We start from the raw sequence: 27595 nt of genomic DNA, 5'->3' as shown, positions 1-27595 counted from the left end.
TCCCTCAACTAAAACCTAAACGCACGTTCAAACGGCGTAACCAAACACGATTCCGATCCTTCTGGAATTCTTCGGGCTGGTCCGCCTCGCGTCCATCACAAAATCGTAACCGCTCTCCACGCAGTGACAACCCACGGGCGGTGCAGAGGCCAGACAGGACCTGGCAGTCGAAAACAGGCCAGGCGAAGCCCAAAGGAGGAAAACCTCAGAATTTCTCCTCATCATGACTCACGAACTCCGGAAGACACCCCACCCGTAGGCGGACGACTTCTACTCTTTCAGCAATTCTGGCTGCCTATTACAGAAGACAGGTGGGTCAGGGAAATAGTGTCTTCCGGATACAAGATAGAGTTCACTTCCAGTCCACCGAACCGGTTCTTCCTCTCTCTTCCACCAAAACCGCCAGAGAAGGCTCGTGCTTTCCACCGAGCGGTTTCCTCTCTCCTTCAAGCAGGAGTCGTAGTACCGATTCCTGCGGCCGAACGCTTCCGAGGGTTCTACTCCAATCTATTCGTAGTCCCCAAGAAAGGAGGCAACGTCCAGCCCATACTAGACCTAAAACAACTCAACAAGTATGTATGAGTTTGTCATTTTCGCATGGAGTCCCTTCGGTCCATCATTGCGTCCATGGATCAAGGACAATATCTCGCCTCCATAGACATACAGGATGCATACCTGCATACACCGATTGCTCCTGCCCATCAGAGATTTCTCAGGTTCGCAATCGACCGGGACCACTACCAGTTCGTGGCTCTCCCGTTCGGACTCGCCACGGCTCCCAGAAGATTTACCAAGGTCATGGCTGCCACCATGGACGTTCTACACTCCAGAAGCATAGTAGTCGTTCCATACCTGGACGACCTTCTCATCAAGGCTTCCGCCTTCAAGGACTGCGAGGTCAGCGTCTCAATCACAATCGACACTCTGAGTCGCCTGGGCTGGTTAGTCAACTTACAAAAGCCATCGACTACCCCGAGTCAGTCTCTGACCTTCCTGGGGATGCTATTCAACACCTCCAGGGGTCTGGTGCTCCTTCCCAGAGACAAGGCACTGGCTCTCCGTCTAGGAGTTCGCATACTCCTCCGCAATCCCCCCCCCCCCCCCCCCGATCTCTCTGGTTTGCCATGAGAGTCCTCGGCAGGATGGCAGCAGCAATGGAGGACAGGAATCCTTTCTCCCTTGACAGGGAGTTCCAGCTAATATCGGCAACCAGGAGGTCCCTGCACTGGTGGCTCAAGCCAACCTCACTGGCAACGGGAAAATCCTTTCTCTCAGGTCAATGGAAGGTCCTGACCACCGACGCGAGCCTGACAGGTTGGGGTGCGGTGCACCTACATCACAGGGCAAGTGGGCACCAATGGAAGCAAACATGCCCATCAACATCTTGGAAATTCGGGCCATCTTCCTGGCATTGAGTGCTTTTCGTCACTTACTGGCAGCCTCTCATATCAGAGTACAGTTGGACAATGCCACGGCAGTGACATGTGAACCACCAAGGCGGGACCCGCAGTACCCAGGCGATGAGAGAAGTGGCACATATCCTCCATTGGGCGGAAGACATGAGGTCGGTACTTTCTGCGGTCCACATTCCAGGTGTGGACAACTGGAAAGCCGACTTCCTATAAGCAGACAAGGAATGGACTCAGGAGAGTGGTCTTTCCATCCCGAAATCTTTCGACAGATCTGCCATCGCTGGGGGACCCCGGACATGGACCTAATGGCATCCCATCTCAATGCAAAGGTCTCCAACTTCATGGCCAGGACACGTGATCCGCGGTCGCTCGGAGCAGATGCCCTGGTTCAGGACTGGACCCAGTTCCAGCTTCTGTACATCTTTCCACCTCCCCCTGATATCCAGAGTCGTGAGGAAGATCAAACACGAGGGAGTTCCAACCATCCTGATCATGCCAGACTGGCCCAGATGTACATGGTACGCCGACGTCGTGCAACTTACAGCAGACGCCCCTGGCATCTCCCCGACCGTCCCGATCTTCTGTCACAAGGCCCGTTCTGCCACCAGAACTCAGAGGCTCTCAATTTGACGGCATGGCCCTTGAGACCTGGGTTCTAACCCAGGCAGGACTTTCACCGGACGTCATTAGAACCATGATCAGGGCACGGAAGCCAGCCTCTGCCAAGATTTATTACCGTACCTGGAGAGCTTTCTTCACCTGTTCGAATCTCGCGGCCAGATTCCACTCCCTTATTCCCTCCCAAAAGTCCTTGGCTTTCTCCAATCGGGCCTGGAAGCCAGGCTATCCCTGGGCTCGCTTAAGAGCCAGGTGTCAGCGCTCTCAGTGCTCTATCAGAGGCGCATCGCTAACAAGCCGCAAGTAAGGACCTTTCTCCAGGGGGTTTCCCGATTGGTTCCCCCCTGCAGACGTCCACTGGAAACGTGGGACCTCAACCTGGTCCTGACAGCATTGCAGGCACCACCTTTCGAACCCCTTTAAGGAGGTCCCACTCCGCATTCTATCACAGAAAGTGGTTTTTCTGGTGGCAATCACCTCGCTTCGCAGGGTGTCTGAATTGTCAGCACTCTCCTGCAGACGGCCCTTCCTAGCCTTTCACCAGGACAAGGTGGTTCTCCGTACAGTCCCATCCTTCCTTCCTAAGGTTGTGTCCAACTTCCACCTCAATGAGGAAATTTCACTGCCATCCCTTTGCCCGGTTCCGGTTCATAGAGTGGAGAAGGCTCTGCATACGCTTGACCTCGTCAGGGCATTGCGTATATACGTGTCTAGGACTGCACCCTTCCGGAAGTCTGATTCCCTTTTCCTTCTTTCAGAAGGCGTTCGCAAGGGTCTGCCGGCTTCCAAAGCTACCCTTGCCAGGTGGATCAAGTCCACCATACAAGAGGCTTACCGCCTTAACAATTCTCCTCTTCCTGCCGGTATCATGGCACACTCTACACGGGCGGTAGGGGCCTCCTGGGCCATTCGGCACCAGGCTTCGGCACAACAGGTGTGTAAGGCGGCCACTTGGACTAGCTTACACACGTTTACGAAACAGTACAGAGTTCATACCCAGTCCTCAGCGGATGTGAGCCTGGGTAGACAGGTTCTGCAGGCGGCAGTGCCCCTAGTTTAGGGACCTGTCTGCACAATATTCGTCCATTGCTTCCCAACCAGGGACTGCTTTGGGACGTCCCATGGTTCTGTGTCCCCCAATGAGGCGACAGAGTAAAGGAGATTTTTGTGTACTCACTGTAAAATCTCTTTGTCTTAGCCTCTAATTGGGGGACACAGCTCCCACCCTGTTGCCCTTACGGGCCGTTGTTACGGTTGAGTTCTCATATTGTTCTTTGAGCTCGTACATGGTGGCCTTATTACAGGAATGGTTATGTTATTTCTGTTAACTTCCTCCTAATGCTTTTGCACAAAACTGGAGAAGGCTGATGCCATCCAGGGGTGTATACTGCAGAGGAGGAGCCATAGTTTAATCTTTTTCAGATTATGCATAGTGTCGCCTCCTAGTGGACAGCAGCATAATACCCATGGTTCTGTGTCCCCCAATTAGAGGCTAAGAGAAAGAGATTTTACGGTGAGTACACAAAAATCTCCTTTTTTTCAGAGGCTACATCTGATCAAAGTGACATCGAAGGCCGCATACGTGCACTAAAGGAAGAACTTAAAAAACGTAAATCCGTTGTAGAGAATCTCAAAAGAGAGCAAAGGAGAAGACAAAAAGAAAGATTGCGAGCACAGGAAGCCATATTACTTCAACAACTTCAGGTAAGGCCTCTTTCACACTTCAGTTTTTTGCATCAGTTATAATCCGCCAAAAAGGCGGACAAGCGGATCCGTTGTAAACTGATGTGAACGGATGGCACAGGATCCGTTTTCAGACGGATCCTGAAAATCAAGAAATTTAAAGGAATCGCTGGCTGGGAAGGAGAGAGAGAGAGAGAGAATGAGAGAGAGAGAGAGAGAATGAGAGAGAGAGAGAATGAGAGAGAGAATGAGATTGAGATTTTTTGTCCGGCACCCAGAAAGAAATTCGGGTTAAATCAGTGTTTGCAGGATCCGCCAGAGAAAAAAACGTTACAAGCTCCGTTTTGAAATTTTTGAGGATGGTGACGGACAGCAACTTTTGGCGGATCCTCACAAAAAACGGATGCAACGGACAGCAATCCGTCACAATCCGCCATTAATGCAAGTCAATGGGAAAAAAACGGATCCTCAAAAAAAAATTGAGGATCCGTTTTTTTTCAAAACCTGGCAGATTGTGACTGATTGTAAAAAACGGAAGTGTGAAAGAGGCCTAATAATAACGTACTTTGTAGATTGTTAAATACAGGATGGTCATTTTTCAATACTTGTCTACATAAATATCTTTGTATTTTAGTCTTGTCAACTGAAAAAAAAAATGTAAGGGCCCTAAACTATACATAAATGTGAATTTATTTCATTTTTTATATATAATTTTTATGCCTTGAAGTTATAGGCCCAGAGCACGATACATTGCTTCTGAGAAACTCTAAGGACACTTGCCCTTCTGAATGTGGCCAAATACTACCCTAACCCCTTCCCACAAATGGATGTAATTGTACTTCCAGACTGAAGTAGTTTACTGCAGTTAAGTCTCAGGGATGGCACGATCACAGGCGTTGTGCATTTGCTATCCGAAGCAGAAGCTGACTGTAATGTACGACTTGGTTTGCTGGGACGGGTGCTAGCGCCGATCTCAGCACTATAGACCCTCTGATGCCATAGTCAATGGTAGCATGTGAGGAATTTATCAGAGGGAGATCGCTCCTTCTATCAGCTCATTGGCACCCCCATAGCAACCATTGGCAGGCCACAGTCATGCTATAGTATTAAGGAAGCCCAACAATGGCCCCTTAGTCCGTCATACACATCAGCCTATCAAAACAGTGCAACCAAAACAAAACTTTAGAAATATGGTGACACCATAATCGTGCTAACCAGCAGAATATAGTTGGCACTTTATTTTTGTAGATTTTGTGTAGCATGGTAAATAGTGTACCAGTTTTGTTTACTACTCCAATTAAAGAATTCCTAAAAGTTTTTTTTAATAAGTTAACTGTACCAAAAAGGATTCCACTGATATACACCTCATCCCGAAAAGAACAAGACCTCATTCGACTACATTGCTGGAAAAAAATATTGGAAAAAAATGGTTTGCCATAAAACATAAAACTGGCTTTGACTGGAAGTGGTTAATACCAGCAGTTGTGATTTGCACAATGTAATTAGAGATTTCTCCATCACATTTTAATGTACAGTAAATGGGGGAGGGTTTTTTTTTATCTTGGTGGCAAATAAGATTTAACTCGTTTTCAATAGCAATTATTGTGATCTTGAAAATCATTTTATTCCCCTTTTCTCTCCAACTATTTTCAGTCCTATGATGAGTATATCCAGAAGACACAAGCAGAACTGAGTGTTGAACAAGGCACAGTACCCAGCATTAAAAGTGTCCAAAAATTATCCAGAGAGACAGTCCCCATCCGATCTGATTCCTTCCAGAGGTAAAGTGATCAGTTATTCTTATATTTGATATTTGATGTCTGTTATATGGTCGTTTCTGTTTATTATTCTTTATTACATTAATACAACTTTTGGTAATCTTCCATAGGACTGACAGCACTACGTCCTATAAAGCTGAGCGTGAGCATGTAACTGAGGTCAGCGCCAAGTCTGATGGTAAGAAGTGCTCTGTGTATAAGTGGAGTTTGTGTGTATGGTCGCTTTTTTTTTTTTCTTTGTGCGGTTTTTATTTATTTATTTTTTTTTAACAATATGTTTCGTTTTCTCCAGCAGAAAGCACGAGTCCCGAAAAATCACTGGCAAGTGAAAAAGATGCTGTGACTGAGAGCATGCATGATAAATCTGTCCCTTTCCCAACCAGAGAAGATTCCCCAAGTGCTGCGCCTCCTTCTTCCACAGTCAGGGAGCCGTTATTGTCTGCACATGATAGTCCAGTTTCAAGCATCCAGTCGGAGATCCCTGAAGACATGCTGGACACGCACAGCAATAGATCTGTTTCGCCGCTTCCAGCTTTAGACCTAAAACTAAGGAGTGAAACGCCTGAAGAGAATGTTTCCCCTCGCAGGGATCACTCTTACTCTGAAGATTTTGAGAGCTCCACAGCCTTTAAGTATTCAATGTCTGAAACTCCTCGAGAAGAAATAGACATTTCCTACGCTACCACACCAGGGAGGGATGTACCCGTTGAAGGGTTTTATGAGAGAGATGATGAACATAGTGAGTTTAAATCGCCAAGTCCTAACTTTCAAGTGATCGCAGAATTGAAGCCTCCCTCACCTGAAATTCAGCTCTCCCGTGAGATTAATGACCCACTTTCAGAATTCAGGCTAGGAGACAGGGTCCTGGTGAGTGGAGTGCAGCCTGGCACGCTTCGTTTTAAAGGGGAGACGTTGTTTGCGGATGGTGTGTGGGCTGGGGTGGAGCTTGACAAAGCAGAAGGTAGTAATGATGGTTCCCTCGAAGGCAATCGCTATTTTGTTTGTTCACCACTACATGGAATATTTGCGCCACCTCAAAAGATTGCATTGCTCTCACTGGAGGAACATATGCCTCCACTAGAAGTCGAAAATCACGTGGAAATCTCCTGTGAACCCAAGGAACAAATTGATGACAGGACTTCTCCAATTGAGGACTTTGAATTAAAAGGCCCAGCAAGGACGACATCTTCAAAAAGCTCCGAGTCTAGTGTTTCCGAGTCGCACATGACATTGATAGAGCAAGAGTTGCAGGCAGGTACAACTACAGACACCCCCATTGCCGAGGAGGAAAATCAGCGGCCAAAAACGCCTCTGCTAGAACTGACTGAAAATCATAGCGAGGCCAGATTAAATAAGAAAGCGCCTGAAGTAAGCACACTGTCCGATAGTCTTCTACAAGTCTGCCTGAAGGATACAGTTTCTTACCTACAAAGTATACGCAGAGGGAAGGCACAGAAAATTCAACAAAGCAATCAGGAACTGCGCAGCATTGAGGCTATTAGTGACCTGCACAAAGAGGGAAGAAAGGTCCTTAAGCAGGATGACTACCAAAAGCTGGTGAGTAGTTGGAAAAGTTTGTGGGATACACATTTTGCATATAGAACAATGTCTCTCACTTTTTTATTTGTTGTTTTAAATAGGATTCTTTACACGAGGCATTTGGGGAAAATGAAGCGACAGGATTTGAGCCGAGCCGTAGCATCCTTTCCATCCTTGGGGATGAACCAGATTGGTTTGATGAGGATTTTGGACTGAGCAACCGTAAAAGTCAACAGTTTGAATTGGAACGACCGCTCTCCTCTGGTCCTGTGTTAGAGCCAAAAACATTAGCACCTCGCCTTGAACCATCACCAAAGTCTGTTCAGCCAGTGCCCCCACCAGATCTCATATTTGCTGTCCCTCACACCGTGCCAGAGGTGGAACAGCTGGTGGAGGTGGCAGCGGATAAGTTGTGGGAATGGAAGCAGCTGAATGGAAACCTTCAGGAGATCCGAAACACTTTCACATGTAACAAGGAGGACGAGAGCCCTGCGTACAGTGCCTATAAAGAAGTATGGCTTCACAGTCCATTGCATTTAATTTCCAGCTCAGTGTGTCATTCATTTATAAGTTTGCTTATTTTCTTTCCGTTCTCTGCAGATGTTGTTTGACTTGACGTTATATATATTTGAAGAAATATGTTCTCCGGACCCACGAGGATCTCAGCCTTCGTGGAAGAAACCAGTAAGGGTAACTCCGTCCTATTCACGTCGAGTGAAAGATCACAGTAACATGAAGGAAGTGAAGGTAACTTCTGCATTTGGGAGGAGTTGTTTCATTTTGTTTTTATTCTATCTTTCTTTGTCCATTATACAAACTGAGTTGTATTTTTTTTTTTCCCTCATTTAGTCTTTTTTAACCTGTGAAGTTCTTAATCTCCTGAGCCTAAGAAAAGAGCAAAATTATAAAACAGACTGGCAGAGGATGATGAAGTTTGGAAGGAAAAAGAGAGACAGAGTGGATCATATATTGGTAAAGTACTAAATATTGTTTGTTTTGCTGCAAGTTTTTGTTCACAAATCACTAGAATGAAGTTGCAATTTTTCTACAGCATCTCATAAAAATTCAAAGGAGTCTCCCCCCCCCCCCCCCCCACCCCAGGCAATTTTGTGAACGATGGAGGCAGCCTCCCTTACAAATCAGAGATTGATTGCATTTTCCTTGCAATAAGGTGCTTGTTTAATTTTAATGTTGTCCCTACTTTGATATTTAAGGGATCTGTCAGCAGGTTTTTGCTATGTAGTTTGACATCAGCATGCTGTAGGTTGCAGAAACCCTGATTAGAGATGCAACGCTTAGTTTACTGGGTGCAAGTTGTGATGGAGTCCGTTTTCTCTACTGCAGATGTTGCAGAGCTCGGAATCTTCTATAAAGAGCAATTCCATGTCCTATCACTTCCGCACCCGGAGGTGAGTGGGAACTGTGATGGCACTTATACAGACATCTGCTTAGGTGTGAGCCATCGTTATTGTGCGGCTTCCCTACAGCGCCATAATATAGGGTGAATGTTAAAACATGGCTCCTTTTTTCCAAAATGTGCCACTTTTTGATAAGCTGCAATACCAGACAGTACAAGTAATTGGGGCTCATCTGCAATAGCAGAGACCTCCCATGGACGAAGTTTTCTACTGTATCTGGTAAAAGTCCAATTGGACATTTTTTCCTTTACTTGTTATAAAAGCTGGTCGCCACACAACCAAATTGATAGAAACCCAATTTTAATCTTGTTAGAAAGATTTTAAGTAGTATACACTTTTTATTACACAAGTATATGTGGACTATGACAATTAGGAACTACCTGCAACCAACTCTGGAGACGGACTGAGGCTTGTACAGGAGATAACAAAGATAATTACTACATCCCATAAAATAACATTGTCCAGCATGATGTACATTCCTTTTTTTTTTTTTCACCAGTCATGGAAGATTTGTGCTACTCCTTTTATCCTTCTTTAAAACATAATTCAGATGAAGGCGAATTAGGTCATTTTAAAGCAATTCGATATATTAGTCACAGTAATAAATGCTGGTTGAAAACCTGTAAGGTATTGTAGAGTAATTGGAAAGGGTTTGCCATAGTTAAGATAAAAAGGGTGTCTGATATAAAAAAAAAAACAATATGTATTTTAATAAGGCATGGATGCCCATGCGGGTCCAGCTCAGGCCACTCTGGAGGTCTAAGCCTGCTCCATTTAGAAGTCACAGTACAGCTGCAGCCTGTGATTGACTGCAGTGGTCGGATAACTAGAACAACACATCATCTGATGTTTCTTTGAGGATGCACTGTTGTAGTCACCTGACCACTGCTGCCGATCACCAACTACCATAGGTCTACGGGTGACTGCTGAACGTAGCAGGTATTTCTTCTAGAGCTATCAGTCTTTGCTGGAAGGTGAATATGCGACCATTTCTTATTTTAAGCTCATCAATGCCCCATTCTCTTGGCAGCATATAATAATAGCCAGTCTATAGCAGTTTGTTTCCACTCTCTTCATGAGGGGAGAAGGAAATCTGTCTTCTTTCTCACCAGCTATTGTATAAATGGCACAATAAGATTTTTTTGACATTTTTGGTCTAATAGCCCAATGATTTGTCATTATAATATGCTGTCCTTAAATAAGACTGCACAGTGTGATGCCAGATTTGCTTTAAGGGGCCTATACTCATCAGATAAATACACTCAATTCAGCGCATGATCTTCTAACCATCTAATGTTTTGAAAGTCTCACCAGTCTGTTTAAGGCCTCATTCAGACGTCAGTTTCGTGTGTGGAAAACACGGATAGCATTCGTACCTACAATAGTGAACAGGGTAATTCACATGTCCGTGATTTTCTGCGGAGTGAGTGGTCTGTGCAAAATAATGGAGGCATGTCCGATGTTGCTCCGAGTGTGATCAGAATTTGCAGTGCTACTCTATGGGTTCATGAAAAAAGTTGCACCGCACTCTGATAGCATTTGAGTGCAGTCTGATTTCCATGGACTGTTGCATAGGAAAAAAATACTGATGACACTCAAAACAAAATTCTCTGATGAAACTTGGTCACTTTCTCATATGTGAAAAAAACTGACATGTGAGTGAGGTCTAACTATGTAGATGTTGTAGCTGCTAGTGACTGCATTAAACAGCTGAGAGTAGAGGTTTCCTCATCCCGGCTGTTGCATCACTGCAGGAGCTCCTGCTATTTTTACTCTGCTTGTGAAGCTGTATATCAAGGTGTGGTAACTTCTTTATCACTTTTAATATGCACGTGCAGCAAAGGATTCAGGCTTCTGTTCAGTATTCAGCCCTTTAATATTCACTCTTGCATTTGGTCACAAAATGTGTGTGCAGGACCTGCAAACATAGTGTCCTGCTGCTGTTATGGGTTATTTGAGTGCGATTCGTATAGAAATATAGGTAAAGTGGACCGTACATGGGTTCTGCAAAGCGCATTTTCTTGCTAATTGTGAATTTTTCTCCTTGCCAGGTACAAGAGCTGCACGAGGAAGAGGCACAATGGGTGAACTATGATGAGGATGAGCTGTTTGTGAAAATGCAGTTGGCTGATGGAATATTTGAGGCCTTAATACGTGACACCATAGAGGTTCTCCAGGGCATTCAAAGCAAGAAGAACCAGGGCCCCAGTGTGTGAATACAAACTGGCTAGGTTCTGATGGCCACATTACTGTGGATGCACCAGTTCCCCTTACAAAACGGGATGAAGACACCGGGCTGTGCTGTTCCTGCAACAACGAGCCAGGCCTAGAAGTGTTAACCTTGTTCTCTGATCAGAGAAAGTGAAAAAACAAGGAGGACTGCACCCAAACCTCCCCTAACTAGAAAGTTTTGGACTTAATAATACTTTTTATTATGTGTTTGGACTTGATTTTAAATTATTTATGAATTTTCAAGGATCAGAAACAGTAGTGACTTCATCAGCCTCTTACTGTGACACTTTGTCTTAAAGACCATTTACAGTGCAAGCAGCTTGTAGTGACCATCAGCAAACTGAACTTGGCTTGAGCGACTTACCATATGTGGGAATGTGACCGGTTCACTGTCAGTGCATAAGGGTGTGATACTGATAAACCATGTAACCTAACATGGGTGTGTAAAGCCGCCTCATCAAGTGTCCTTACCTACTTTCTTGCAATACTTGAATTGCTGGGTGTACAATACGATGCAAGGGTGATGGCAGTCTCCCCAGTTCAGAACGCTGGCATCAGAAAGAAGTTTCTTCAAATACATGTATTACTCGTAGGATGATTGTGTAAGCTAATTTATCATTAAGCAGTTATCAAAAAAAGGTGCATCCTCCCAGGATGAAGATAATGTGAAATATTTAGCATTAATTCCCTCCCATTGTACAAGCAGCTCAGTAGCGATGAAGCTATTGGGCTGCATTTACAGTATATTTAGTTACTCACAACGTTCACTCTTATTTATACGCTGCTCTGCATGACCGAGGATAATGTAATCCAGAGGAACGCTTCATGATTTCCCTAAAACTCCAATCATGTCTTTCTAATTTCCAAGAGCTACCAAGCACATTGCGTTAGTGTCTCTTTAGGACATGTTTAGTCTATTGCTGCTGTCACAGGAGGTAGACATGATTGTCCAAAAACACTTAATTCAGCGCTCCCCTAGAGGACCCGTCATGAAATACACTGAACTGAAGGCGAGGAGAAGATATCGGATGACCTGCACCTTGGGAGCCGTGAGCAGGTCATTACTGGCTCCGTGTGACGTGCTCTGGACCACAGCCAGAGAACTGGGCTCACTTTTTATTTTGACAGTATTAAGCCTTTCCTTGTAGCAAGTTCAAGGCAACTGAAAAAGTATCGCCAAGGCAAAAGGACTGTAATAAATCCTTTACCGTATCGGCACATTATCAAGCTAGTGCACATTGAGCTGTATGCACAACATCCGGGGCTGGCATCTAGTGACACTCCAGATGCCACGAAGACATGCGGCACATGTAGATCTGTGACATCAGGCTGCATCGTTGTTAGTGTGTCCTTCTCTGTAGCAGGGGAGAGACCTGCACTTGTATCGGCTCCCTATTTCTCCAGTGCTGGATTCAGCTCAGGGGCCACTTGTACCTGTCACCCAAAAAAATGCTGCATTGTACAGTCCCTTGCTTTGTATAGCCTTGTGAATAACCTGCAGGAATGTACAGTAACAAAGTAAAGCTGTAAATAAATAGTGATTTATACACTTTTTGGCTTTAGCTGTGACTCTGGGTGCGGTTGTCTTGTCTTTTAGGAGTCATTGCTAATAATACTGGAGTAACGTGGATTTGCTTCATATGTGCAAGCTGCCTACACCCAGCCCATTGCAGATTTAATTACTAAGGATATTCAGTTTCATTAGGTATTCTTTTTGTCTGACACAAAAAAAACCCTACCCAGCACAGTGCTTGGATGCCAACGAGGTGTTCGGAAAATAAAACTCCTAATATCACACTGTACGTTACCAAGAGGAACATCAGATTTCTACAGTCCAAGAACTGTTTTATTGTACTCTTTATAGAGCTGACATGCAACATTTCTTGCTCCTAAAGGAGAAATGCAGCCAATAAACTAGAAGAGGGTGCAATTTAGTCCTAAAATAATTGTCCAGATCTCCACAAGTATAGATTGGAGCAGATCCTCGCCTCGCTATAATAGAGGATGCATTGAATTGTCTTGGATCCAAAATATCAAATGCTTTAGAAAACCAAAATATATCTGGAGAAAGGCTTCTTTCCTACTTGACATATTGCATTCATTCATGGCCAATGTATCTTCAACGTGGTTATTTGCTTTCTTGCAAAGCTATACATGCAATGCGTAGAGGCTTTCTTACAATATTCCGACCACAGGGGGCACCAAGATCCTGACAATGAGCGTCCCCATTAAGAAGCAAGAAATAACCCTCAGACAGTGCGGCCAGTGTCTCGTTTGTTGAGCGTGTCCGAGGGACGGCTGTTCGGCAGTCACTTCGTAAGTCACCAGCAGCTTTCTGCTGCATTTTTAGAAGTAAATAAAAAAAAAAAAATGGCGTGCTTATTATTAATGGCCATGCAGTTTTGCAGAACCACTAAGTGCGACATTGGCTTTAGGGAAAGTCAAAAATGAGTGTCCATTAGTCTTTGTAGTTTTGTAATTCTTCAACAATCATTCCTTTGTTATTGCGGGGGAAGAGCTGTTTCACCTACAAAAATCTGCATGGTCATTACATTTGGTCCAGCAGTTTTGCAGGTGAAATGGCTGTTAACGTACAAAACCTGACCCCTCTGTTGAGCTTTTTTTCCCTAACCCTCGCTTTAAAAGGGGTTGTCCTTCGATTAGTGAGAGCGCCAACCTTTCTAATGAATGAGGGGGGTCTCCATCCTCTGTTTGCATGGAGTGGTGGTCACATGCACACTGCCTATCATCCCATGAGCCCCCTATACATAGGTGCACTCTTCTGTTCTCTATGAGAAAGTCGCTGACAGGCCACGGCTTATCCCCAGGAGAACAAAGCAATCTGAAATCAAGCAAGGCTCATTGTCATCTCACCTGACAATCGGTTGGCTGGCTTGTGCTTAGCCCCCATAAACAATAGACTGTCGACCAAACATGTCGATATCGGCAACTATGGATGACAGTTTAATATGTACTGGGGGCTTTAATATAGACGTGCACTGATTCCATTTCTCTCAATTGTCCCCTTTGACATGAGCAGCTCCAATCAAATGGGGGAGGCATATGACCCATACTCATAAACTGTGTGACCTCTAGTTTCCAGACAGTCTATTCAATGGCTAGATAATTTGTAACTGTAACACCTAGTTATGTATTCATTTGACCTAGAATTTTTTTTTTACATGTTAGACTAGGCTCACACTGGCATTTGTTTCCATTTTAAACCGATCAGTTTTCTCTTTACAAAAAAAAAAAAAATCCCCAGTGATGTAAAAGGGAAGGTTCCTGCTGCAATCTGTTTATAATTCCATTCAACTTGTTTTTTTCTCCCAGTGAAAAAAAAATGGCAGCGAGTTACACAATTGTGGCAGCTGAATTGACACAATCTGAACACATAAACCATCCATTCAATTTGATGTTGAATAAACTAGATATATTCCGTTTCTCCTCTTCTGGAGATGAGACAGAATATAAAAGCCGCTAGTGTGAACACGCGCTTAGTCATTTTATGTTGCAAATTATCCACAGACTGCAGATTTGGTATCTGCATGATGTCCATTTATGCTGCTGATTTACCACGACGACTAACAAAAGTCACATTTTGTACAAAATGTATTTCTAGCATCTTTTTATATTAACACGCCGGCCTAGTACCTTTCAAAAAAGTGGGTGGACTGGGCTTAGCAGAAGGGCAGATTCCAATATATTCACTATAATTTACACCAGAAAATGCTGTATATTACTACAAAAATGTATCTCATTAGTTACTGAACAAAATACAAATTACACTGACTCTTTTCCAACAAACCTAAATATCATTCAGTTCAGTTTCTCCTTCATGCTGTCCATATGTTCACAGATTGGACAATGTGACAGATTACCTTTAATGAAGTTAGGGCATCATACTGCAGTGGACTTTTAATCCTTTCCCGATCAGGTGATTTTTCATTTTGGTGCTTTTTGTGTCTTCCTCCTCTCTTGAGAGGTATAACTTTATTTTTTTCTTTCTGTCAACAATGAAGTATATCTTGGTGGGTTTTTTTTTTTCGCTGGACGAGTTGCAGTTTTGAATGACGACATAGAATTTTTCTTTTCCATTTTCCAGTAAATTGAAAGTGGTGAAATTCCACAATTTGGGAGGGTTTGTTTTTATGGTATTCATTGTTTGGTAAAATTGATTCTCAACGTCAGCGCAGTTACGATACCAAACGTGTTCACATAGAGATATAGATATATATCTATTTACATAGATATCTGTCTATATACCCATTTTACCAGTAGAGAGACAGAAGGTGGCCGTCTGCACTGCTGATGGACAGCCGAAAGATTCAAAGCAGTTTTATTATCCATGCGTTCCAAAGTCTTCAATCGTCTTCATTAGGATATAACTACATACAAATTATATATGGTAATATCCTCATGAAGTCTGAAAACTGAGTTGATAATAGCTCCACATTGGATAGGCAAGACTTTTATAGACACAGCGATACTAAGTACAATACATTCTTTTTATGTTGAAAAAGTGTAAGGGGAGTGATTAAACTTTTATATTTTATTGTTAATTTATTTAAAAAAAAATTCAAGTCTGTCAAGTACTAACCTTCAATTGTCTAATTGCTTCTACTGTATACTTAAGTGTATGTCTGTGTGAATATATACATACCAGACCCAAAGAAAACACAGTTTTTGTTTTCAATTTTTGATATTTCTGTAAGTTATTTTTTAGTTAACGGAGTGAAGGGGCGACGGACCCTTTCAAGAGGCCGTTCTCCCCCGAACAATCAACAAGCGAGAATGCGGAGTATACCTCCCCATACCCTCTCCTGCGACGACTGGGGCATGCCTGGCCTTATTTGGGGCAACGGTTCCTACTCGGTCCCGATCTCCCTACAACTACAAAGGGCGAGCACTTGGAGTGTCGGCTTCACGTTCCTTCTCCTGGGCTAACAACAACGGATGGCAGGTCCTCTCCATCCCCCTATCTATAGGGAGGATGGATTGAGGCAGATTCCTTTAAGCGCAGCACAATCGACTCAGCTGCATCGCCCTACAGCTGCCAGGCACAATGAATGGACAGAAGGGTGCTCTCCATCCCCCTATCTATAGGGAGGATGGATTGAGGCAGATACCTTTTAAGAGTAATGCTGGCTCTGCTGCATCGATACCTGTGAGTATGGTGGGCTGACAGCACGTCTTACTGCACTGGCTCGGTGCCGGCGGCAGTCGTCTTTGTGTCCCGTCACGGTCCCCCCCCCGCCACCACATCGCCGGCAGGCTGCAGAAATTTAGCCCCCGGCTTTTCAGCCGGACTAGTCCCCAATTTGCATGACGCTGCCCACGCTCCTGGCGCTTCTCGTCCTAAACGAGAAGCGCCCTCCTAATCTCGGGAGCCATGATGGTTTTTCTTATGCGGCCTGTTATCTGTCACCTGCGGGGGGCACAGCGCCGAGTGACAGCATCACTGCTATGAAGCTGGAGGAATACGAAGAGCCTCTCCCCTGGGACAGGACTAATCGGTACTGCACAGGAGCTGGTAAACTGCATTGAGCCTTGGAAGGAGATTTTAACCCCCTATCTTCTGCATCTGCAGCCCATACTCTGCCCTTAACCCTTGAGAGCACTAAGTCTCACTAAAATGAGTCCAAAGAGGCTAACAAGTAACACACGGTGTTTTTTCCACCTCATGTGCCACTTGCAATACAGCCTTGCCCGTGCTCACAATATTCCATTATGCGCGGATGACCTGCGATTGGCCCAAATGCAACCCGCTGCCGCCACCGGCCACACTGAGTCTAGTCTCCCTGAGTGGGCTGCTTCCCTGTCACGGTCTTTGGGTTTCCTGGCCGAAAGCAATAGTCTCTCTCCTTTAAGTCAAGTGGAGGACTCTGGCGATGGTCAGGAACCGTCCACCAGCAGGAGTCGTACTCAGTCAAGTAGGGCTCAGTTCTGTAGAAAAAGGACCAATGACACGTCCCCTGATCATTCTCGTGCTTCAGTGTCTGCGAGTTCCATTTCTCGCTCCCCCATCTCCTGAGGTTCACTGCACAAATGACTCAGAGTACGAGTCTGATGCATCTTTAGTCCAGGTTTCCGCAACTTATCATGAGAAGCTTGATTCCCTTATTGAGTCGGTTAACAAGACCCTGAGGGTGGACGAGGAAAATATATCTCCTCTGGAACACGTAGTGTCTTTTTAAAAAGACTAAACATATTCACAAAATATTTGCCAATCCTGAGTTTAAAGGACATTGTCTGGAAACACAGCGATCGGCCAGATAAACGGTTCACGGGTCAAAGGCCTATAAAGCCGAAATACCTCTTTTACTCCGGATCCCCTTCAGTGAATCCTACCGTATCGTGTCTTGCATCCAAAGCACTCCTATCCTTGTCTGATGGTTCCTCAGTCAAAAATCATACTGACCATCGAATTGACTACCTTGCTCGCTCAGTCTTTGAGGCTTCAGGAGCGGCGCTCTTTCCATCTTTCGCCGCGACGTGGGTAGTTAAGGCTATGGTCACTAGTCAGCTCAGGTCGGGGACCTTGTAGTTAACGCTTTAGTGGAGGCCAATTGCGCTGCACAGGCAGTTGTAGATGCAATCTCCATCAGAAGGGCCCCATGGCTCTAAGATTGGCAAGCAGATTCCACTTCCAAGAGACCGTTAACCTTTCTGCCCTACCAGACTGGTCGCTTATTTGGAGAGACCAGCTCGTATCTTACATTACCGTAGGGAACAGTAAATCCCTTCCTCAATAAAGGCCACATAGCCATTTCGAAATCAACAATTCCAGTCGAAGTTCTACAACCTTCTTGTCTGAATCTAGACGGTCCACGCATGGAAACAGAAGTTCCCAAGTCTCATACAGCCCTAGCCGTACCTGGAAATCCAGGCCAAGAATGTCTGGGACTAAGGGAGCCAGATCCCTTAAACCCTCCACACAATGACTCGTTGCGGGCATCCTCACGCTCAGAGGGTGGTGGTACTTGCACATCTGGACGGCCCATTAATCAAGGGCTCTCCCCTTTCAAGCTGTGAGGGGTCTGTAAGTATCACAGTGGATACACCTCGCCTGGGCTGGAGAAAAATTAAGTCTTCTCCAGTACCGGAGATTTTCTTCTTGGAAATGGTCCAGGACACTTCCCGCGGATTAGTCATTCTCCCTCCAGAAAAGGTTTTTTGCCTTACTACAAGGTGCACGGATTATTTCCCATTCATCTTCATGGGGATTCGCGGAAAACTGGTAGCGGCGCTGGAAGTGGTTCCGTTCAGACAGTTCTATCTCGGTCTTTTTTGCAACATGCGCTGTTGTTACCTTGGGACAGGAACCCGTCCTCGACCGTCGGTTCCGTCTGTCTCTGCGGGTCAAACAGACCCTCAGGTGGTGGACGCTGAAGTCCTCTTTAAACCAAGAAAAGGTTTTTTCACCCAGTACGTTGGTTAGTCGACCATCGACACAAATCTTCTTGTCCAGGGTGCAGTTTTTTCGTCACCACACGGCACAGGGTTGTTGGTCCATTCGAGTGTTGCGTCTCCCCATCAACAGTTTGCAAATGCGGGCGTCCAGGCTGGCCAACTCAGTTTTTCATCATACCCTCGTGGGTCATCCCATCAGGTTCCAACCCTATAACACAACAGATGTGGCATATATCATCTGCCAGTGATGTACCTGCAGCTAGTAGGCCAGGCACGAAGTGAGTCACATTCTCCGTTGGGCCGAGAGCAACCATTCAGCCATCTTGACGACTTACATCCCGGGCATTGTGAATTGGGCGGTGGACTGTTCTCAGTCACCAGAACCTTGTCTCAGGAGAATGGTATCTTCATCAGGGAGTTTTTCAGCAAATCTGTCGTCGCTGGGGAATCCAGTTGGGGATCTCATGGCATTAGGGCTAAGCAACAGGGTTCCCCAGGGCATTGCCTAATCACAAGATCCATGCGCCATTGGAGCAGCCGCTCTGGTTCTGCCTTGGCATCCGTTTCGGCTCCAGTACATATTTCCCATACCTCTTTTGCTACCAAAGGTCATCTAGAACACTAAAAAAAAAAAAAAAAAGGGGGTTACCATTGTCCCTAGTCGCCCGGACTGGGCACGCCGGGCATAGTACACAGAGCTCCGAGGCCCTGTCTTTGATGGTGGAGCCGTTGCATCCTGGGCTTTAGCTCAAGCTGGATTCTCTCATTCTGTAATCTCCATGATTACTGCTAGGCAACCCATGCCCATACGCATTTCTCATCGCACCTGGAAAACTTTCTTCTCATGGAGCAAGGCCATAGATTATCTTCTCTGGTGTTCTCCATTCCTTCCATTTTGGAATTCCTGCAATCTGAATCAGTCGGGTCTCACACTTAGTCTGCTCAAAGGACAATTTTCAGCCTTGTCAGTTTAATTCCAATGCAAGATTACCACCAGGTTACAGGTGAAGCTGTTCATTCAGGTAGTTTCCCGCGTGGCACCTCCCTATAAATGTTGGAATTATGCAATCTTAACTTGGTCCTCGGAGTTCTGTGGGAACTCCCTTTCGAACCACTGCAGGACGTGCCACTAACTTTTCTTCATTGGAGTGTGTTTTTCTAGTGGTAATTACGTCAATCAGACGAGTCTGAGTTGGCGGCTTTATCCTGCCAACTTCCGTTCCTAGTTTTTCGGCAAGGCAATTTTGTGGACGTTACCATCTTTTCTGCCAAAAGTTATTTCTTCTTTTCATCTTCATGAGGACATAGTTTTGCCTTCAGTCTGTCCGGCACCAGTCCATCATATCGAGGGAGCTCTACACACTCTGGATGTGGTTAGGGCTCTTAGACGGTATTTCTCACGGACATCTCCCTTGCGCAAGTAAGATGTCTTGTTCGGGCTTCCAGAGGGGCATAGGAAGCCTTTAGCCGCTTGAAATGCCATACTAGCCGAGTGGATTTGCTCAGCTATTCAGGACCCCTACTGTGACAGGGGCAGACCTGTCCCAGTAGAGAGTAAGGAGTATTCTACTCGGGCAGTGGACGCCTCTTCGACCGGTCGACACCGGCGTCAGCAGAATAAGACCTGCAAAGCTGCGACTTGGGTCCAGCTTACATACTTTTACAAAACGATCACATACATTTTCAGATTTCAGCAGGCGCATTCTGCAACCAGCAGTACCATATCTGTAAGCCAGTGGTACATGGGGTATTAGCAGTTGTGTTGCTCCTCACTCAGGGACTGCTTTAGTACGTCCTATGGTCCTTTGTCCCCCAATGAGGCGTAGGAGAAATAGAGATTTTTGTGTGCTCACCGTAAAATTCTTTTCTGAGTCAGTCATTGGGGACACAGCACCCACCCTGATAGCCTTTTGGCTTATTGTTTCGTTCTTAGTCTTGACATAATTCAGGGTTATTGTTATGGTTATTTGTTTAAAGCTGCTACTGCTTTGTTACCAAACTGGTTCAATCTCAGCCAGTGGGTGGGTGTATACTGCAGAGGAGGAGTTAACTTTTCTGTTTTTTCACTTAGAGTCCTCCTAGTGGCAGCAGCATAACACCCATGGTCCTGTGTCCCCCAATGATTGACTCAGAGAAAATGATTTTACGGTGAGTACACAAAAATCCCTATTTTTTTCTCATTAATGTGCACTCTGCACCCCATCTTGACTGAAAGAAACCAAAGTAGAAATTTTTGCAAATTTTTTAAAAAGAAAAACTAAAATATCACATGGTCATAAGTATTCAGACCCTTTGATCGGACACATTTTAGTCACATGCTGTCAATTTCCTTGCGATCCTCCTTGAGATGGTTCTACTCCTTCATTGGAGTCCAGCTGTGTTTAATTAAACTGATAGGACTTGATTTTTAAAGGCACACACCTGTCTATATAAGACCTCACAGTGCATGTCAGACCAAATAAGAATCATAGAATCGTAGAGTTGGAAGGGACCTCCTGGGCCATCTGGTCCAACCCCCTGCTCAAAGCAGGATTCGCTAAATCATCCCAGTCAGATGTCTGTCCAGCCTCTGAAGACTTCCATTGAAGAACTCACCACTTCTCATGGCAGCTTGTTCCACTCATTGATCACTCTGTCAAAAAGTTTTTTCTAATATCTAATCTGTGTCTCCTCCCATTCAGTTTCATCCCATTGCTTCTAGTCTTTCCTTGTGCAAATGAGAATAAAGTTGATCCTTCTACAATGTGACAGCCCTTTAGGTATTTGTAGACAGCTATTAAGTCTCCTCTCAGTCTTCTCTTTTGCAAACTAAACATTCCCAAATCCTGCAACCTTTCCTAATAAGACAGGGTTTGCAGACCGGTCACCATTCTGGTCGCTCTTTTCTGAACTTGCTCCAGTTTGTTGATGTCTTTTTTAAAATGTGGTGCCCAAAACTGGACACAATATTCCAGATGAGGTCTGACCAAAGAGGAGTATAGGGAAATAATGACTTCACGTGATCTAGACTGTATGCTTCTGTTAATACATCCTAGAATTGCATTTGCCTTTTTTGCTGCTGCATCACACTGTTGACTCCTATTCAGTCTGTGATCTATTAGTATACCCAAGTCTATTTCACATTTGCTGTTGCTTAGCCCTATTCCTCCCATTCTGTATATGCTTTTTTCATTTTTATTGCCCAGATGTAGTACTTTGCATTTTTCCCTGTTAAAAACCATTCTGTTAGTTGCTGCCCACTTCTCCAGTTTGTTTATATCTTTTTGAATCCTCTCTCTCTCTTCTCTAGTATTAGCTATCCCTCCTAGCTTTGTGTCATCAGCAAATTTAAGCAGTTTACCCTCAATTCCTTTATCTAAATCGTTGATAAAGATATTGAACAATTCAGAGCCCAGGACAGAGCCCTGTGGTACCCCACTTGAGACATTCTTCCAATTGGATGTGCAGCCATTTACGACCACTCTTTGGGTCCGATCACTAAGCCAGTTATGAATCCACCTAACAGTTGCCTTGTCCATTCCATACTTAGTCATTTTTTCAATAAGGATTGTATGAGATACTTTGTCAAATGCTTTGCTGAAGTCAAGATATACTATATCTACAGCATTTCCTTGATCCACCCAATCAGTGATTCCGTCATAGAAGGAAATTAAGGTCAAAGGAACTGGCCAAGGCGCTCAGACAGAATTATGGCAAGGCACAGATCTGACCAAGGTTGCAAAAGAATTTCTGCAGTACTCAAGGTTCCTAAGAGCGCAGTGGCCTCCATAATCCTTAAATGGAAGAAGTTTGTGACCACCAGAAGTCTTCCTAGACTTGGCCGTCCAGTCAAACTGAGCAATCGTGAGGGAGGAGAGCCTTGGTGAGAGAGGTAAAGAAGAACCCCAAACTGGGAGAATTCTTTAGGATTAACGAAGGTAGTGCAGAGGGTCATGTAGTCTGGGATACTATGAAAGCGTTTTTGAGAGGGATTTTATTCAGAGAAGTGTCTCGATATAAGACTAGGTCTCAAAATCTAGATGAAGCAGTGATGGAGGAATTAAGGGCGGCGGAGGAAGCATTGGGTGCGCAGTGTACTAAAGCTACTCAGACCCGCATGAGAGCGGCCCAGTCGGAAGTTAATAAACTTCACATCCGTAAGGCGGAGAGACGGCGGGCATTTCAGAACGAGGCATTCTATGCGGAGGGTGAAAAAGTGGGGCACCTGCTCTCTGTGATAGCTTCGGCACAACGGGAATCCTCACATGTGTATGCAATTAAATCTAAGGAAGGTAATGTGGTTACAAAGGGGGATCAAATTTTGGATGTATTTAAACAATTTTATAGTGAGCTATACTCCTCAAAGATACTGTACATAAAGGTCAAGAGGAGATGGACAGGTATCTGAGGGCGATTAAGCTTCCTAGACTAGGGGATGAAGACAGAGAATGGATGGATAGGCCGCTTGCAGCGGAGGAGTTGAGGGTGGCACTGGCGGACATGGCGGGAAATAAGGCCCCGAGGGCGGATGGCATTCCGGCAGAGGTGTATAAAATTTTTAATGAAGAAGTAATAACCAAATTGGAGAAGGTATTTAATGAGTCGTTGGAGAGGGGAATGTTACCTACATCTATGAGAGAGGCCATTGTGGTGGTCATTCCTAAAGCTGATAAGGACCCATTGAATCCGGAGTCCTACAGACCAATTTCACTCCTTACGGCAGATGTAAAGATTCTGGCGAAGGCCTTGGCCAACAGACTGACCCACGTGATTGATAAAGTAATCCACCCAGATCAATCGGGATTTATGCCCAATAAATCTACAGCAATCAATTTAAGGAGGCTATATTTAAATATGCAAATTCCAGCCGAAAATGCTGGAAAGAGAGTAGTAGTGTCTTTGGATGCCCATAAGGCCTTTGATTGTGTAGAATGGAAGTACTTATGGTCGGTTTTGATGGGCCTTGGGTTTGGGCCCAAGTTTATATCGTGGGTGGGGTTGCTATACTCCTCTCCAACGGCAAAAATTAGAGTGAATAATGAATTATCTGATAGTTTCTCATTACATAGGGGTACGAGGCAGGGATGCCCGTTGTCTCCGTTGCTGTTTGCCCTCGCCGTGGAACCTCTGGCCACTAAAATAAGGGATGCACAAGAGATAAAAGGATTTGTCTATGGAGTGAAGGAGGAGAGGGTGTCTTTGTATGCCGACGATATTTTGCTATTTTTGGAGGACTCAGGGGAGAATTTGGATAACGCGGTGGCATTAATTGAGGAATTCGGGGAATTTTCCGGACTCAAAGTCAATTGGGACAAATCGTGCATAATGCCCATTGATGAGGTAGATGGGGATATGGGGGAGGTGGGAAGGTCTGCAAAATTGAAGGTAGTTTCGAAATTTAAATATTTGGGGATACAAATCGCCCTTCCTTTGACTAGGTTTGAAGAACTTAATCTAAGCCCTTTGCTACAAAAAATTTGTTCCAAAATATCAGCATGGAATAAATTACATCTTTCGGTAATTGGAAGGGTGAACCTTTTAAAAGTGATTGTGATGCCACAGCTGTTATATGTACTGCATAATTCTCCAATTTGGATCTCGCAGAGTAGGTTCCACAAAATTAAATCGCTGTTTGGTGAACTAATATGGGGGGGGAAAAGCCCACGGTTTAAACAAGAAACTTTGCAGAGGCCGAAGGAGGAAGGAGGTTTGGCGCTTCCCAACCCCTGGGTATATTTTTTATCAGCACAATGCCAGCATATCGTAGGATGGGGGGTGGAGACGGGACAGGGACAATCGCCCAGTAGTTTGAGATATTTGTTTGGAAAATGGCCTCTGGGAGAGAGTTTAGAAGGGGGGCAGTTTTTAAAATTAGGCTCTCGGTTTCCTACTGTTCTCCTAATTCATAAGGTATGGGAAAAAGTTAAACAGATAAGGGGTGTCACGGGCCTTACCAAATACTCTCCTGTATGGGATAATATAAATTTGCCAGAATTTGGGCAAATGGAAGGATTTGGGCCCTGGAGAGAGGCAGGAATCAGAAGGATGGGACAGCTAATGGGTCAGGGAAGACTTAAGTCATTTATGGAGCTGCAGACAGAATTCCAGTTACCGCATTCAAATTTGTTTCATTATAAAAGAATTCAGCATGCGTATCGGTCGCAATGTCGGAGAAAACTTATTGAGATCCAGTTTGATATCACGCTGGCCTCCATTTTGGAGAACAGCGTGACAAGGGGGGCAATCTCAGAAGTGTATAGAGATTTATTGTTCACTTTTCTAGTCAAACATCCCATCAAGTCTAGAGTGAAATGGGAGGTTGAATTGGGAGAGATAAATGACGATAGATGGGAATCTATTTTAGAATATGTGCCTAAGATTTCTATGAGCGAACCTGGGAGGATGTCTCAGTTATACGTAATTCATAGAGCTTACAGAACTCCTGATAGACTGTTCAAGATGGGTTTGAGGTCCGATTCCGAGTGTCCACGATGTTCGCAGGATCGGGCAGACATGCTGCACATGCTGTGGCATTGCCCTAGATTGTCTACGTACTGGACAGTCGTATTGAGTCGGATTGAATTGATATATAGTTGTGCAGTCCCCAGAGACCCTTTGGTCTGTATATTAGGGTATGTAGAGGAATTAGTAGCAGTATCCATGGTCAAACTGGCGATTGCTAGACTGTTGTTCATAGCAAGGAAGTTGATCGCTCGGTTCTGGATCAGAGAAGAGCCTCCGACTAGACGAGACTTTCTTACGCAAGTGGAGCATATAATTTCATTGGAAAAAAGCATATATACTAAGAGAAATAAACTCGATGTATTTCATAAGATATGGCAGCCATGGGTAGAATGGAGTTAGATTTGTGGGGAGGATGTATTATGATATAGATGTTCATAATAAACAAGTATATATGGAGGTGGGAAAGAGTATCGGAATAGAAATGAGGAAGACACTGAAGGGGTCTCGGAGGCGGGGGATGGGGGGGAGTTTTGTTAATAAAAATTTATGATTATATGTGAACAACTGCTTGATGTCATATGATATACTTGTTATCATTTAATAAAAATTTATCTGATTAAAAAAAAAAAAAGAAGAACCCCAAGATCACTGGCTGAGCACAACAGATGCAGTAGGGAGATGGGAGAAAGTTCCACAAAGTCAACTATCCCTGTAACCCTCCACCAGTCGGGCCTTTATGGCAGAGTGGCACGACGGAAGCCTCTCCTCAGTGCAAGACATATGAAAGCCCGCATAGAGTTTGGTAAAAAACACATGAAGGACTCCCAGACTATGAGAAATAAGATTCTCTGGTCTGATGAGATGAAGATAGAATTTTTTTGGTGATAATTCTAAGCAGTATATGTGTAGAAAACTAGGTACTGCTCATCACCTGCCCAATACAATCCCAACAGTGAAACGTGGTGGCAGCATCATGCTATGTGGGGTATTTTTCAACTGCAGGGACAGGACGACAGGTTGCAATTGAAGGAAACATGAATGTGGTCAAGTACAGAGAGATCCTGGATGAAAACCTCTTCCAGAATGCTCTGGACTTCAGACTTGGCCGAAGGTTCACCTTCCAACAAGACAATGATCCTAAGCACACAGCAAAAATAACAAAGGAGTGGCTTCAGAACAACTCTGTGACCATTCTTGACTGGCCCAGCCAGAGCCCTGACCTAAACCCAATTGAGTATCTCTGGAGAGACCTGAAAATGGCTGTCCACCAACATTCACCATCCAACCTGACGAACTGGAAAGGATCTGCAAGGAAGAATGGCAGAGGATCCCGAAATGCAGGTGTGGAAAAACTTGTTGCATCATTCCCAAGAAGACTCATGGCTGTACATTAGTGTACTTTAATGAGAAAAAAATGAACTTTTTTAATTTACCAAATGGCTGAAATGAAAGAGTGAAAAATTTAGAGGGGTCTGAATACTTTCCGTACCCACCGTGTGTGTGAGAGTATGTGTATATGTATATATAATGCTTGAGAAAGGTCCGTACCCCTTTTGGACCAAAACGTTGCGCCGGATGGGCTAATAAACATCCACTCAAATTGAAGTCTCCATGGCGTACTGCTTTCATTTCTGATGGATAGTTTTGAGGTTTGGTATATGCCTGGAAGCGTGCACCCACTTTTTTCCTTTTGTGCTGCTTTTTCATTTTTATATATATATATATATATATATATATATATATATATATAGCTCTGGCAAAAATTAAGAGACCACTGCACAATTTTATCAAAATCGGCTTCTCTACTTGTCTGACAGCCATTCTATTCCAGTGTCAGTTGAATTCCAACCAGAGTGCAACTCATTCTACTTAATGTGCTTCTGGTTAGGTGATCGCCTGAACCAAATCTTATTTAATGAAGGAAAGTATAAAAACCCTGCTGTGTTGTTCACAATCCTCTTGCAATAGGACAAGCTGGATGGCAAAACAAGTGCCAGTAAAATCCCAAAAGTAATAGGAATTAAAAAATAACTTTTAACCATGCCAAAGGAGTTGAAAAGAAAAGTCTTGAGTGAGGAAAAGAAGGGCTCAATTCTGGCTTTACTAGCAGAGGGATACAGTGATCGTCATGTTGCCTCCATCCTTAAAATTTCTAAGACGGCAGTCCATTACAACAAGGTCAGGCAGCAGACATTGGGGACAACAAAGCTACAGACCGGCAGAGGGCGAAGACTACACTCCACTGACCGGGATAACCGTCATCTTATTCGAATGTCACTCAGCAACCACAGGATTACATAAAGTGACCTACAAATGAAACTGCATCTGGGGTGAAGTGCACAGCAGGAACAGTTCGTAACAGGCTCCTAGAGGCAGAGCTCAAGCCATGTAAAGCTAGAAAAAAAGCTTTTCATCAGTGAATAGCAAAGAAGAGACAGGCTGAAGTTTGCCAAAGACCATAAAGACTGGACCATAGAGGACTGGAGTAAGGTAATCTCTGATGGGACTAATTTTCAGCTTTGCCCAACACTTGGTCATCTAATGGTTAGACGGAGACCTGGAGAGACGTACAAGCCACAGTGTTTTGCACCCACTGTGAAATTTGGTGGAGGATCGGTGATCTGGGGATGCTTCAGCAAGGCTGGAATTGGGGAGGTTAATCTTTGCGAACAACGTATGAATCAAGCCACATACAAGGGTATCCTGGAAAAACCGTTGATTCCTTCTGCTCAGGCAATGTTCCCCAACTCTGAGGACTGGTTTTTCCAGAAGGAAAATGCGCCATGCCACACAGCTAGACCTGGACTAAAGCATCCACCAACTCCTGGACAGTCTGTGGTGCAACGTGACGTTAGTGGATGGAGCGAGACATGTCTCAGATGTGCTCAATCAGATTCAGGTCTGGGGAACGGGTGGGCCAGTCCATAGCTTCAATGCCTTCATCTTGCAGGAACTGCTGACATCCTCCAGCCACATGAGGTCTGGCATTGTCCTGCATTAGGAGGAACCCAGGGCCAACCGTACCAACATATGGTCTCACAAGGGGTCTGAGGATCTC

At 44.6% G+C, this 27595-nt stretch overlaps 1 protein-coding gene across 4 annotated transcripts in view; it reads left to right on the top strand.

The window, feature by feature from the left end:
• CEP350 (centrosomal protein 350) overlaps positions 1-12242 on the top strand; it is a 132188-nt gene extending 119946 nt beyond the window's left edge. For 2 of the 4 annotated variants that reach the window (XM_073571357.1, XM_073571355.1), the window contains exons 31-38: positions 3574-3734; positions 5367-5494; positions 5602-5669; positions 5784-7048; positions 7132-7542; positions 7631-7777; positions 7880-8002; positions 10500-12242. In XM_073571357.1, coding sequence (XP_073427458.1) covers positions 3574-3734; positions 5367-5494; positions 5602-5669; positions 5784-7048; positions 7132-7542; positions 7631-7777; positions 7880-8002; positions 10500-10664 — 2468 coding nt within the window. In that variant the 3' untranslated portion in view covers positions 10665-12242. Of the gene's footprint in view, positions 1-3573; positions 3735-5366; positions 5495-5601; positions 5670-5783; positions 7049-7131; positions 7543-7630; positions 7778-7879; positions 8003-8374; positions 8440-10499 lie in introns of all 4 variants that reach the window. The other 2 variants (XM_073571358.1, XM_073571356.1) reach the window with 2 other exon arrangements.
• The last annotated feature ends 15353 nt before the right edge of the window (positions 12243-27595 follow it).

This window comes from Dendrobates tinctorius, unplaced genomic scaffold (genome assembly GCF_039654945.1).
Source record: "Dendrobates tinctorius isolate UK_male_01 unplaced genomic scaffold, ASM3965494v1 ptg000029l, whole genome shotgun sequence".
Lineage (NCBI taxonomy): Eukaryota > Metazoa > Chordata > Amphibia > Anura > Dendrobatidae > Dendrobates > Dendrobates tinctorius.
Note: the sequence above shows the minus strand (reverse complement) of the source record. Positions and strands in the feature narration are given on the sequence as shown.